This window comes from Apus apus, chromosome 2 (genome assembly GCF_020740795.1).
Source record: "Apus apus isolate bApuApu2 chromosome 2, bApuApu2.pri.cur, whole genome shotgun sequence".
Lineage (NCBI taxonomy): Eukaryota > Metazoa > Chordata > Aves > Apodiformes > Apodidae > Apus > Apus apus.
The window spans coordinates 52,590,524-52,605,290 of NC_067283.1; the positions used below are offsets into that span (position 1 = coordinate 52,590,524).

Sequence of the window (14,767 nt, forward strand, 5' to 3'; positions counted from 1 at the left end):
CTGAATGAATGTAATTTTCCAGATTAGTGACAATGAATCTGTGAACAGTAGCTGTGACACAGAGCCCTCCCGACTCCTCAGATCTTCCAAAATCAGAGGAATCCCCCCAGTCGACATTATAAGGCAGGAAAGGAAGAAGTAGCCTTTTACCAGTGTTTTGTGCACTGCTTCGCCTTCCTGGGAGCTTTGACCTATGTGTCTCACTGAAGATAGAGTACAGCAAGGAACAAATGCTGTCACTGTGTGTGATGCAACAGAACTTAACCCTGAAGTCCTCGCTTTGCTGTGCTTACTGCCAGCCCAGTAGGCAGATTTTCCTGTGAGTTTCAGAAAAATATTTACTCTGGAGTGGTAATCTTGACTGTCAGAGCAGGTAGATTAAAAGGGGCATGAGAGGTTGTAGTAATTGCAATAAAGTCTAATTCTAGTGCCTGTTTTACTCCAGTTTTGTGCTTCTCCCAAAGCATCCATAGATAAAAATTAATAATAGTCAGTTGGGAGCTTGTTTTAATATTAATTAAATCACACACAAAGACAAAATTCTCAACCCTTAAAATAACATAAAGAAAATTGACTTAAAATATTTGATCTTAATGGGGAGTGATACATTCATTGGCATTAAGCCTTTGATCTGATCTCACTTTATACATACATCTGTGATGAGAAGATTGAAAATTACTGTAGGTCAGCTTATTCTAATTATTAAATAACAGTGGTCATGAAAATACCAAACTTATTTTGTAGAATTAACTTTAAAAAATGTCAGCAAGTCTGTTTGCTTTTAGTAGCTCCAAATCAGATATTTCAATAGACTGCTCATAAGTAATCCCAAAGCAACGTCCATTTCTGACTTTTTGAGACCATACAAAAATATTACAGACTAATCAGATTTTCAGATTTCTGCATAATAACTCTGCACATTTATAGTTTAAACCTATTCTAAAATGTTGTTATGATTGACACCTTGCTGTAGAGATAGAAGTCAATTGCAGTCAATTTTAGTTGTACTTTAATGTGCTGAAGTTTAGGGTTTTTTCACATTTTGATGATTTGTCTGTTCCTTGGAGAATATATAGAATAATTTGTTTTAAATGAGCTGATAATACCCTCTTTAAAATGTATGACAGAATCGTATCCGTTTTTCTTACCATGCCAGGGTATGCCAATAAACTGGTGCTGAATTATCTTGCACTTGTTATTCATAGGACAAACATTGGAAAAGAGCATCTCTTTAAGGTTTACTTAGTATGGAGTTTTAACCTCTCAGCTGAAAAAACACAACAGAACGGGAGCTATCCTACCAACCAGGAAACCTGACACCATTGCCAGGGTTTTCTTTTTGAGACACCACAGTACTCTCGCAGCTACTTTTGGCACTTGCTGTCATTCCTTCAGCTTCAAATATAAATGTGGGCCTGATCACGGCATCAGCACCTCAAACATTTGTGGATCAATGTGAGTCCCTCACCTGGAGGAAATAATGGATCGGGACACAGTTTTGAAAATGCATTTGTACTTTCTTACAACTGATAGGCCTTTTTTCTCTTTCTTTTTCCTCTCCAAATCTGTACTGCAGACTTAAGCAAAATCCAGTAGGGCTGGACTGTGTTTGGTGCTTAGCAAGTCATTAGTGCCCAGCATATAGTTCAATTGTTGGATATTGATCTTCTCAATAAATGCTGCAAATCCTTGGTTTCATACAATTTTTCTTACCCCCTACATACAATTTAGAAAAAAACCCTGTCATTTGGAAGCATGCATGTTTTCAGTTTTCATAGTGCCTTTTTATTGCACATAGTACAGCCTTTCATAACTCAGTAACTGACAAAAGAAAATGCTTTATTAAAATACAAAGTAGATGTGACTTGATTGTTTTTCAGATAATTTCTGCTTTCAGAAATTAGAATGGCTGATGTTCACCTGAGCATAAAAAATACAGTTCCCACACATGCAGAGTGCTCATGCACTGTATGTAAATTGATGTATAATGCAACCCACATTAGCTGGATTGATGATAGCTTCAGTTTCACTGCTGTCAGATTTCTGTAGCTCCTTGAATGAGTTGGCTGGTCTGAATGAATGTTAGCATAATTTATGCAGCTGATAAGTGATTTGAGTGCTTGAGTTATTGATAAAGCACTTTAACATATCATTTTCAGCTTGATGTTATGTGACATCACAGTAGAAGGTAATGTGGCAGTCCCCAGGCTTGATATTAAAGTCAATCTGCTCTGTGGATTTCAGAGGCCAGAGGAAACACAGTGCTGCCTGATACCAGCCCAGCAGACCAGCACCAACCTAGTCAGTCTCATCCTACATTCCCTGTTGGGCCTCAGGTCAGTATTTTTCCTTAATTGAGATGTGCAATTTGATGAAAAGTAAATAACTGCAATTGATCATCTTTGATCTGTGTAACATAGAAAATGTGGTTCTATTTGTCTGCATTTACTGTTACAAAAGGGAGCATGTATGTATCCTGCATGTTTTAAAAATTCTTTGGAAATATTAGCTTTTTGTATGTTTGGGTTTGTTTTTTTTAATGAAACCTAAGGAGTTTTGCATATTTAGGAGGTTAAATTATTTGAATTTCTTATATCAGTAATTTTTAAATGCATGTAATAATTTAATATTGAAAAGCTTGTGCAATTTTAATGCAACCTCATTGGCTCTAACAGTTCTGCCTGTCACACACAGCTCTTGCATTAGTACAGGCTTTTCATTATCTTTTATGCCAGGTATTTATTTTCTTTAGAGCAAAATGCAGGTGTAATAGTATGGCACTGAACAAGATTTTAAAGATATTTCCCTTATCACTTCACAATTTTACCCAAGTTCAGCCGTATTCTAAGAAGATACTCAATGTTTTTCCACTTCCCAGGACAGTCTTGGTCCACATAGTTTCTGGTAATTGTTAGTGTTGTGTTTTCCACTTTCACCAGTCATTATACAACCAGGAAATTTTGGGCAGTGTTGGCATTTAGGTACTTGTAGGCTGGCTTGAGTTAGGCCTTCTTCATAAACTGTCTTTGGTGAATATGTAATGAATTTTCCAGTCTAGATTCAACTGGAATTGCTACCACACTACATGCCTGTATAGCTTACACCTTCAGCCTGTCAAGTTTGTCAAAACTTTCTGTGTTGGTGAAAATGTATGCTTTAAGGTATTGGAAGCAGCACGTCTCTAATGCAACACAAAAGGATCTCAAGCCAGAAGAGTTTTGTGTGTGTGATACCAAGCTATGCACAGTAAAATAGGCTTGCTGTCTGTGTTTTGTTACAGCCATTACTGACAGCCCAACAGTTGGCCTCAGCAGTAGCAGGGGTGATGCCAGGAGGCACTCCAGCCCTGAATCAGCCGATCCTTATTCCTTTCAACATGGCTGGGCAGCTGGGGGGCCAACAAGGACTCGTCCTAACTCTACCTACAGCGAATCTCACCAACATCCAAGGGCTGGTAGCAGCAGCTGCAGCAGGAGGCATCATGACGTTGCCATTGCAAAATCTACAAGGTAAGTCACGTTTAGAATTTTTCCTATAGTTTGGGGGCTTTTATTGTTTTGTTTTGTTTTTTGTTTTGTTTTGGTTTGGGGTTTTTTGGTTTTTTGCTTGTTTCTTTCACTTTCTCTCTCTCTTGTAGTCCAAATGTTCTCTTTTCTTGAACGTTAATACTAGGGTTGTTTTTTGAATACTTGAGGGATACTTAAGGAATAAAAATTTGCATTTTTATAAAAATTGATTGGAGGTTGGAGCTTAGATTGGGTTATCCCTGTTCTCCCCTAGTATTCTCTGCTGTCCAATCAACATATCTAACACTGTTAGAAACAGTACTCAATCCAAACGCATATGATATACAAGTTTATTTATTTACTAGTCCTAATTATGTTGATTGTTTCTCAGAAAGTAGTTGCTGCTGAACAGAACTGCATCAAGTATAGCAAGACAAATATTAATCAGTATCTTACAGTAGAATTGTTCAGTTTTAATGGAAGAGGATGGTAAGGAAGTGGTTGTCCTGTGTGAAAGTGATAAAGGTGTGAGCATGGAGTATCACAATAAAGCTTTAGCACTCTCAATTTATTTACATACTTATTTTTATCTCTTACTGATGTGAATGGTAGGAAAAGTTATCCTTTAACAGAATGGTAACTTTTATAAATGAATGTTCTGCACTGCACCCTAAGTACCTTTCAGTTACTAAACTCTGGTGGTTGCTGCTGATTACCAGATGAATTGTCTGAAGAAGCAAATCCTACAGGTTGTGAAACAGAGAAAAGGAAGAGACAGCTCATGTGTTGAGCAAACTCCCATACAAACTGCATGCATAGTACTCTCACCTGTTGGAGCAGCTACTTGCCTTTACCTTGTGCATGTTTTAAAGTTTAATGTCAACAGACCTCTCTTATCATAGTTGTAAATGGTTTTCACTTTAATGTTTAAAATAATGTCTCTCTCATACCATTAAGCTGCACCGAAGAACCTGTCATTCATAAATCATAGATGAAAAGGACACACTAATGCACAAATTTTGCTTGTTTAAAATTTGAGAGTGCATGTAAAGTAGGGAACTGGAGATTAAAAAAATAATGCAAGAACAGGAGCGGGTAAAAGCAGATATAACAAAGTGAAGGGGAAGTAGCTTTTTAGCGTAGGTGTATGATGAAATCTTAATGAAGAAACAGGCATTATAAAAATGTATCCTTCCACTCTGGAGTGCTCCAGGTTATAGTTGCTGGGTATGTAGTATTATAAATAAACATAAACTCATGCAGTTCTTACGTCATTTATTCACCCCATGTTGTAAAGCTGGGAGGCAGTGATTAAGCCATGCAACCTTTGCTCTTTAGTTTAGCCACGGGTATCTAATTGCTAGCTAAAAGATGCTGCCAAATAAATTTTGCAAGCAATGACCTTACCAGATGAAAAGGTTTCCTCTATAATCTTTACCAGTAGATAGAAGCAGGGGATCAAATTGCTGGACCATCAGGTGCAGTTCCCTGTCTATGGATGCAGTCGCACCTTCCTTAAAGTAGCTGAAAGGAACAGAATCCACAAATTCACTCTAGTTGTACTGATGTTTGTGGTCTTCCCTAACCTTTTCCCCCGCTTCTCCAAGGAAGCGGCTACTGCCCTCATTATTTGGAAGTAAAGCTGATACACAAGGAAACAAAGTAACTTGGTCAAGGTAGCTCTTAAGTTCCGTGAATGGAAGTTGTAAGCTGCTGTGGTTTCTCTATAGCCCACTACCCAATTCACCATTCTGTGAATGAAGCTAGGAGTCAGGTGAGAGTGCTGTCTTTCAAGAGAACATCTTTAGCTGTGCAGTATCATCAGTTGTATTGAGCATGATTGACTTCTGGTCCCTGGTTTTTGTGGTTATTTGGAAGATAATAGTAGAATCTGTGTTCTGTTTTGTACCCAGCACTTCTATAGGTATGCTTATAGAAGCCCATGCTTGAACACAGTTTTGGTAATTCCTGCCCTTTGGGTGATAAGACCATGTTCATCAATTTTCGTCTCTCTTAAACTTCACTGTGGTCAACCCAGATGATTGGGGGATGTGTTTTCATGGTGTTTTCTAACCTCTTATTACTCCTGTTGTTGTCATGTCTGCTGTTCCTGAATTTCCAGTCCAGTCAAGCATAGATGACTGCAGCTCCTGTGAGCTGGGTCTTCTGTCTTCTTTTTCTTCTCTTATCAGTAAACTTCTAAACCTCTTTATCAAAACCTACCCTGGTTAGGTACCTCAAAAGACACCTTGAAGACTTTAAAAATAATGTATGAATTCAGAAAAGTTCTGATCCAATAGAGTACTTGAATTCATGCTAAGTGTTGATTAAGGGAGTAATCCCACTGTATTTTGTGTAATCCACATCTATGTTTAACTAATTTTCTTAGGGGGGACTTTCAGGTCTGGTTCAGGGTGATGAGACCACAGAGTGATTGGATAAAACAAAACCCTTGCTTGTGGAAAGAGAAAAGAGCATTCAGTGACAGGAATTATAGAGGAGATAAGTATTTTAAAACTCAAGACATTAGTAAAATGGAACAATTAAAGGTATAGAGATTACTCACACAGTATAACTTATTCAGTGAAATTACCTATTCTTCAGTTATCAGTTACTTATAAATAAGACAACTTTCCCCCCACACACACCCCTTATATATTTCTGTTACATTTTTCTTTGCTATATGGTCCTGATCCACCACTAAATCAATAGGAATTTTGTTGTTATAAGTGAAATGATGTTTAGACTAAGCCTCTTTCAAAGCTACTTTTCTTGAGACATAGTTAATTATTTTCTGTTCGTTACGCTGTGCCATTTTCCATGCACACTGCTATACCATATCTGTTCCCTGAGCAAAAAAATCAAATGTGTGTGAACAGAAGGAAGGATGGTGAATGTGTAAATTCTTGCTGTGAAACTTACAAAATATGTTTTCCCTGGCTTCTCCTAAGCAAAGTTTATGTGCGCAAGGAATAGGCAAGGAAAACAATTTACTGAGATGCCAGAGGGCTGGTGGCAGAATAGAACCAAATGCCTCAAGCAGAAGTCACTGAACATAACAGATTCACCTATGGAACTTTGGCTTTACACCAACAGTTCTTTGAAAAAAAACCAACAATAAAACCAACAATCATAACTTTTCACTGTAATCCATGAAAAGTACTAAAGATAGGAGTTTAAAAACCATCCAAGAAGGCTGTTTTCCCAAAAAATGTACACACCTGTTTTCCCCTCACCATTTCTTAGAATTACAGCTGGAACACAAGCATGCTTTCCTAAACAGCAAACATTTTGGAAGTGTCACAATCTCAGTGGTGAAGATGTGAGAAGGAAAAGAGTAAGGCAGATACCCTACAACACAATGTGTTGTCTGTCTATTGCTTTTAGTTCCTTGCTTCTTGGCCTGTCCTTATTGACTTAATGCCGAAAACACTATGTCAGCTTTCCTCTTGTTGTCCAAACTTGTGTTCATCAATCAGTAATCAACTTTCTGTCTTCAGGAAACTTTTCTCTGGGCTGAACAATTTCAGTTTCTCTATCTCCTTTGCCAGGTCAGATTTTTCTAGGTTTTTGGAGGGGAGTCTGTTCTCTTTTTTTAAAAAAATGTAATTATCCTTCTCAAGAGTCTCTCCAAGGGTCTAGCAGTTGCTTAATCTCAGAATATTCAGCAATGCCTGGGAGCTTATTCATGAAAAGACATTCTTGCCTTAAGCCCTTCTGATTTTTGTCTCAGTGTAATATTTCTGTATATATGAACAGAAAGATACTTGGGGGTGAGGGGGTGGTGTGCTGAATTAGTTCTGTCTTGTTTTCTTAATCTAATTTGACCCTCTTGATAACACACTGAAATCACTGAGAAATGGGAAGGTGTTGCTAAAGGTGGTCCCCTCATTTTGTTCACTTTTTCATGACAGCAACTGCAGTTTTAGCTAAAAAGCTAATATATTTTAGCTATCTTTTCAGTATATTACAGATGTTCAAAATCAGAAGAAGCTAGTGCCGTGATTCCTACCAGCTCACTGCTGGCCAGTCACATGCCACAGATAACAATTTGGTAGTCTCCCTGCAAAGGACTGGCCTGAATATATTAAATCACATAAGAGTGGCACAACAGTGTTTTAGATATCTCCACTGACACAGAGCTTGAATGACACTTGAACCTTGAAAGAAACCAACAAGTTGGAGATTCTAGCCTCATGGCACTGAAATTTTATATATTTTATTTCCCCTACATATTGTACTCTTCTTAAGTGGATATCAATAATTTATTTCCAAGCCAGAGTTTCTCATTCTTGAGTTCTGAAAGAAATGAGAACAAACCATCTCCCCAAATCATTAGTGAAAGTCTTCAGTGCTGAAAAGATGCCTTGCGTGGCTGAAAATGTGAAATAATTAAATTACATTATTTGAACAGCAGGAGGTCATAATTTGTTTCAGTACAATGGAAGGGGAAATGTATTAAATACCTTGAGAGCTAGGAGACAGCCATTAAAGTGCACTGGTATGGGTAACAATAGATGTAGATGATGGTAAATAGATGAAAAAGGCTTTTATTTTGTGGAGATCAGTCAAAATGAATGTTGAGTAAAGACAGTGTTAGCAAAAAGGAAGGAAGTATTGTTTACATTTATTAGATCTTGTTTTATCTGGACATCAACTTGTGTCATTAATTGTGCAACAGATAAAGTAAACATGCTCTGTCTCCATTCCTCCATGTACACACACCTTTAAAATAAAAAATCAGAGAGAGATGAAAAACAAAAAAGAGACAGAAAAGAAGTAAACTACAGACCTCAATTCCTTGCTGATCTAGAGTCCAAATTCCAGTATTTTAGAACATTTTCCTCTTTTAACTAAAGTGATGCAGTCCCTATTCATTTGTATTCCCCTTCAAGTAACATGAAATAGCTTTCAGAGTCTACAGAAAGGCAGTGTTTCACTTATGTATTTTAATGAGCACCAATGTCAGTAATAATCAAAATGATGTTTCACTTAGAGGAATAGTTTATTCCCAGGTACTTCTGCAGTGTACTAACATAACCAGAACAAGAATGACAAGAACCAAGAAAAGGAGCTGCACTCGCTAGCAATTTCTGTGAAGCCCTCAAACCAAATATACCTTCCCTATCACTGTATAAATGCTACACGTAATATAGTCACTGTGAAGAGCTCACTGACATGAAGGAGGGGTTGGCCACCCCTATGCATGGAGCACTTATGGATTAGAAGCCACTACAGCAGCTTTCCTCAGGCTAACAGATATATCCTATTCAAACTGTGGTGTAGGGGGACAGAAGTAATAGGCAGAGATCGCAAAAGATCGAGTAGGTCGCATGTTTCGTGTCTCCATCTGGTCTCCCAGCAAACATACTGTTTGAGAGTCTTAACAGTTGCTTTTGGGAGAAAGGGCAAAAACTGCACTTCTGAAGGTAGTACAGAATGAACCTCACTAGGCTGTTTGTTTGTTTATTTGTTTGTTTTCCCCCGCAATAGGAGGCTTCTCCCGTGGGAATTCTGTGGCCCCATGTTAATTGCTCATCTTGTTCAGTGGCAAATTGCTGCCTTCACAGAGGGAATGTGAAAGGTTCAGGGGCTTTATTAGTTACTAGTTGTTTATTGATCATTCCCAGTGTGTTAGCTATTTGTTGTTTGGATTTTCTGCCCTATAGTTAAAGGCCTACCGTCAAAGACATGAAAATGCAGTAGTCTTAATGCCTGTGTGCTCTGTTGTTGCCTCCCACCCAAAATAGACTGCAGACATGCCTATTTTTTCAGTACTGATGGTTATGGAACAACGTCAGTGAGGAGTAATGATGTGATGTAGATCAAATTAATTCTGAAATCAAAGTGTTCACACCTACTTAAACTCTGTGGGCCAAGTTTGGCAGAGTCTAAGTTTCCAGACTTGTATGCCAAGAAGCAGAGGGGAAAGACAGAAGTACTCTGCTCCTCTGCAAAGTTTCCACCAAAACCTTATTGTTTGACTGCCATCTAGCAGATGTGATCACTAGGCTAGGACTTGTGGTGTGACAGGAATGTAAGACCTGGTCATTTCTGGGAATGTACCCCTTTACTGAGCCCTGACTCAGACTAATGCTGCTCCTGGCAGGAATATTCTGCGTGCAGGATTATAAAAGAAATTTCTGTGAAGCAGAACATGGATGCATGTTAATGCTGCTTTTAAAGTATGTCTTTGCACCTGTTTCCAGGAGCCTTTAATTTTGAATTTAGACTGTGACAATTTAAAGTAATGTAGAGAAAACTCATTTCAATAATATTAAACACTTAATTTACTGTAATCTTAAAAAAACCATGTAATTTCAAATGCAAGTGAAAATTCTAGCTAGTGTTTGTCCCTCTGCTCCTCACCTCTGCTTTGTAGCATACATGCTACATGCTCTGGTGTATCATATGTAAATAGATATGCACATCTATAAGGTATGTGCACATATGACTCATATGCTGATTCAAGACTCCTTCATTCAGTAGACTTATAGAAGGATTACCAGGATGGATTTGCAGCCTTCACTCTTAATTTCCTTGACTTAGTGGATTTAAGTTAGACATTTATAGTCTCTGTGGTTTAATTTCCTTTGTTTTTCCATGGTGTTTGTATTAATAAAATCCCTATGATTCATGTTTAGAAACTCCCTGAATTCGAACTTGGATTCCTGATAGACTAGTGAGATTCTAATCGAGCACATATACGTTTAGGGACTCATAAAACCAGCAAAGTCTTTATTGACCAACAGGGTTTACAGACATTTTTAATAGTGTGAATTTTGAATGCACGGAACATACAAGTTAAACACCTGGGAGTCAATTTTTAAAATTAAATTTCTTTAAAGTCTATATGGCTCTGTACCACTGAAGAACACATCTCTTCTATTTTTTTTTAACTTGTCATAGAATGTTCTGAAGATGTCTTACGACTTTCTCATTGAAATCTGAAAGTTTATGCATCTTGAGACATTTTACAATATTTTTTTTCCTTTTATTTAGGAAAAAATTGTGTGCCATTGAGAGTGCTCTAGAACTGGGAATGGAACATGTCTGGTGACATCACCAGTGATGAAAGTGAAACTCTTTTTGTCCTCAGACCTCGATGGGATTTTATGTCCTTTGGGTAGAATTCTTCACTCATGGAGATCTTCAGGCCTCGGTCTCAGTTTGTTACCAATCCCTGAAGCTGCTTTCGTTCCTTAAAAGTTTTATCTTGACAAGCCTATTGGTCTGACAGAGGTAGCAGAGAGTACAGATGTGAGACCATGTTCTGCTCTGCGCTCTGCCCCACACATCCCATGTGATGGCAGACAATTCACAGGTGTTTTCTGCAGCTCTCTTCCCAGCTATATATGAATGTGCAGATAATTAGCTTTATGTTTTCCTACAAAGTGGCATAAATCACTTCTGTTAGATGCCTTGAGCTCCTCAGACACAGCTACATCTTTGCTAAATGTCCTAAGTTCTTAAGCTTTGTCCTGGTTCATAGATGTAAAAGAGTCTAGGCTCTTTTTCATAAGCTGAAATAATAAGGTGAATTCTCCTTTTTTCAGTCCTGCAGTGACCTTTTCCAGCCCATAGAAGGACTGGAATTTCCACCAAGGTTAATAAGATTAAACCCAATATGGATTCTTAGACTATTGTCTGCTATAGCATTTTTTGCTTATTTAACATGAGTATTGCTTTTAAACTGAATCAACTGTAGATTTGATGTATCTTACAGATTATTCTTCCCTTAGCTATGTTTTGTTAGAATAAATTATGTGATGTTAAAAGAAATCTTCAGCATAAAGACAAGCTTCTCATCTCACTTCCATGATTAATTCTATTCAAGTCAATGCTGATGCTTTGGATTTACATAATCTGATTCTAGGATATCTTTCCTTTTCTGTTTCTCAGATCTCATTTCAGTCTCTTATTCCTTTCCTCTTCCAGTGCTGTTTGTTTCTGCCCATCCTTTACATTTCAGATTGAGTTTTTGAAGTTATTCACAATCCACATATTTCCGAACGTATTTTGTACTGTGCAGCTAATTTCCCATTACATCAGCAGTAATAAATGAAGAGGTAAACCTGTGATAAAACTGTTGTTGTTTTCCCAGTATATTTGGCTTCTGTATTTTAGAAGATGCAGTCTTAACAGGACATGAATTCTGCTTAAAAAGCAAGAAAATTATAGTAGTATATTTTCAGGAAATACACTTATTGGCAACCTGAAAGTTGTTTCTTGTATTTTTGTTTCTTTTTAAAAGGATGAAGCCTCTCAAGAACAAATTTTGTACATGTTCTCTGAGAACTGTAAGTCTAGCAATCTGAACAGTGATATCACTTTCATATTCCCTCTTTGAGATTTTAGCTTTTTCTTTCTGAAATCAATGCTTGTAAACTGCAAAGGAAGATCATGTTCCCCTCCCAGCATTGTCACATCTTTGAAAAATATTCAGTCCGAACTTTCCCCTCGCTACCTTGCTGGTAACAAAATCAGTTCTTTAAATCTTTGTTTTACTCTGCTTTAGCAGGAGTGGTAGTTCAAAGCTATGTCTAATGAAATTACATTTATCTAATATGAGCATCTTGGCCAGTTGCAACCAAAATTAAAAACATATACTATTTGTTCCATTTGTCAGCAGAATATCATTGTTTTTAAGTGTAAGACTTATCAAGTGTATCTTTACACGTTTATGTTCCCATGAGTGCCATTATTTTGAAATTTCTTAGTGGTATTTATATATATTCAATGCTTGACATCAGATAATTTGAGTATGCTATGTTTGTGAGATAACTCACAAGGGAGAAAGTTGTATTAAATAAATAATACAGATAAATTTTATACTTCCATATATTTCAAAGCTAATGCAGCTAACTTGCAGTGGAATGGTAACATGAAGACACAGTGCTATAATATGATTGATTTGTTTTGACAGCAGCCAAATAATTGAGAGTGAAAGGTGTCAGCACAGATGAAATATTGTATAAGCCACATTCAGACGGCAACCCCAGCAGCAATAGCAACTGGAGTTTTATTTCCTTTGATATCGCACTGTTACTCACTTCCAGTTTATTATAAAACCAAGAAAGGTACACAACTTTCCATATGATGGAAGCTTTTAGGGAGGGGATAGAAACAGAAGTTTGTCAGGTACTTGAACAATAGATACTGACAATGGGATTTATGATGGATACAATATACAAGGGTAAATTATCTTAATCTTTCCCCCTGCTTTTCTCTCTTCTTTTAATCCCTTTTTACAGGCTACTGCTTATCTGGCATCTTACCTCTAGCTTGGAGGGTAAGTGACTCCCTCCAGAGCAACCATCAGTGTCAGTCTATGGATTGCCTGGCAGGGGACTGATGCAAAAGCAGGGCTGCTATTACCCTCCCCAGCAGTGAGACTTTTCAGTTCACCTCTTCTGCTCAGCAAACTATACCCATTCTGGCTGAGACAGAGTAAGGCTTGTGTATTTGCTTCGTGGCATCCTAGTGCACTGCAAGGAATACAAAGGACTATAGTATCTTTTGAGCTTAGGAGAGTGTAAGTGTGCAAGTAACCTGGTACGGAAGGTAGCCAAATAGACCAGCTGAAATAATGCCTGAAAGCAAAATGGTTTGAAAACACTGAACAGCACGGCATGCCTGTAAAAACACAAGCTATAAAGCTTCCTTTGTCCTGAAGCCTCATTGACTTCAGTGGGAGAAAGACACGAAGTTACAGTTTGAATTGAAATGTGTATGTCCTGCCATTCATTTCAGAAATGCTCCATTAAGAAGACACAAGTCGATGTGAATGACAAGGGTTCTCAGTAATGAGCTCTTGCTCATGCAAAACAAAACAAACTATGACAACCATCATGTTAACAAGATCAGGAACCCTTGTGGCTTTGTAATGTAACATCTAATCTATATCTATACCTATACCTATACAAATACAATTATCTTACTTGGAGAAAAGTAAATAACAGAATGGGATGAGATTACCAATACAGAGCAATTTATACACAGTCACATTCAACTTGCATTCTCTGTCTCCTGATCTGATCATTTCATAAATGGCATGGTGGAGATTAGAAACCGGGACTGAGAAACCCAAACTGACTGGTATTAGTAAGGAAGAAGTTTTTGTTGACGTGGTGTAGGAAGGCAGGAGGTAAGCCACTGTTCAGAAAAGAAATCTTACTATATAACAGTCTCCATCTACTGAAGTATTTTCATTTAGACAAGTAGAGGAGACTTAAAATTAATCCTCTGGTTTTCATATTTTGCTTCATGTTAGTTTGGTGTGTGTAGATCAGTTCTCTTTCGGAGGAAACTAAACTATAAGCTTCACTCCAGGTACACATCAACTGCATTCCAGAGCCAAGTGGTGATACAAAGGCCCGAACAAATAGTTGGCCACTGAACAGCTTCAAGACACATACATTCAGTTAAAGAAACCAGAGTAAATACTGTCCAGAGTGAAAATCCTGAACTGCGAGTAGAGGAAAGGAAAGTGATTCAAACCATCTGCCTCCATCTAGTGATCCTCTCATACTGCAGCAAATCACTTGCTAATGTTTACATGGCCTGAAACGTTAGAGCTTCAGAAAAATGAACTGGGGACTGGTGCAGATAGAATAAACAAATCCTACATGGCTGATGATTCAGAGCAGTGTTATTAGGTAGTGGCTTCTGTCAGAGCACTAAGTGCCCAGGTTGCAGAGTTGCGTGGCTTATGTAGTAAAAACTTTCTGCCATCAGCACTTGCAGAGTTAAATTTAACTTGGCAGCTCTGATTTTAGCCACCTGCAGTTGTAATGTTCTGCTTAGTAATTGTAGACAAAATGCTGGGAAAGGAATGCCTTAAATTTATGTGTATATAAATCTATTGATGGGCATCAAAATGAGTACATGAGCATCTAAATGTGAAGTTCTGATCTGTATTTGCTAGTGTGTGTTTCACAGTGGAACCACAGGCTTCTCGTGCATCATGTTTTCTGTACAGATGTTAGTATCCTCATCAAGCAGAACTCAGATTTATATGAACACATGGGTGGTTGAAAAGACTCTCATTAGAGTGCATAGTTTTCATGAGAATAGTTTGCTTTCCTTTTCTCTCTGATATGCCCTCAGATACTTTTTTTTCATGTTCCGGCTTGTATCCATGAACATGTGCATATACTTCTGCTGTGCCTTTTGAGCTTCAGCTAGCTCCTTCATCCCAGACCCTCTAGCAAGTAGGCTGTGGAATAGAATCTCCTCCTGACAGGAATTTCACCAAGTGA

General features: G+C 37.8%; 1 protein-coding gene across 4 annotated transcripts in view; it reads left to right on the plus strand.

Moving 5' to 3' along the window:
* Positions 1–14,767, plus strand: part of POU6F2 (POU class 6 homeobox 2) — a 313,722-nt gene that overhangs the window by 131,092 nt on the left and 167,863 nt on the right. For 3 of the 4 annotated variants that reach the window (XM_051610118.1, XM_051610115.1, XM_051610116.1), the window contains exons 3-4: positions 2,245–2,336; positions 3,281–3,509. In XM_051610118.1, the coding sequence (XP_051466078.1) occupies positions 2,245–2,336; positions 3,281–3,509 (321 nt within the window). The remainder of the gene's footprint in view (positions 1–2,244; positions 2,337–3,280; positions 3,510–14,767) is intronic. The other variant, XM_051610117.1, reaches the window with a different exon arrangement.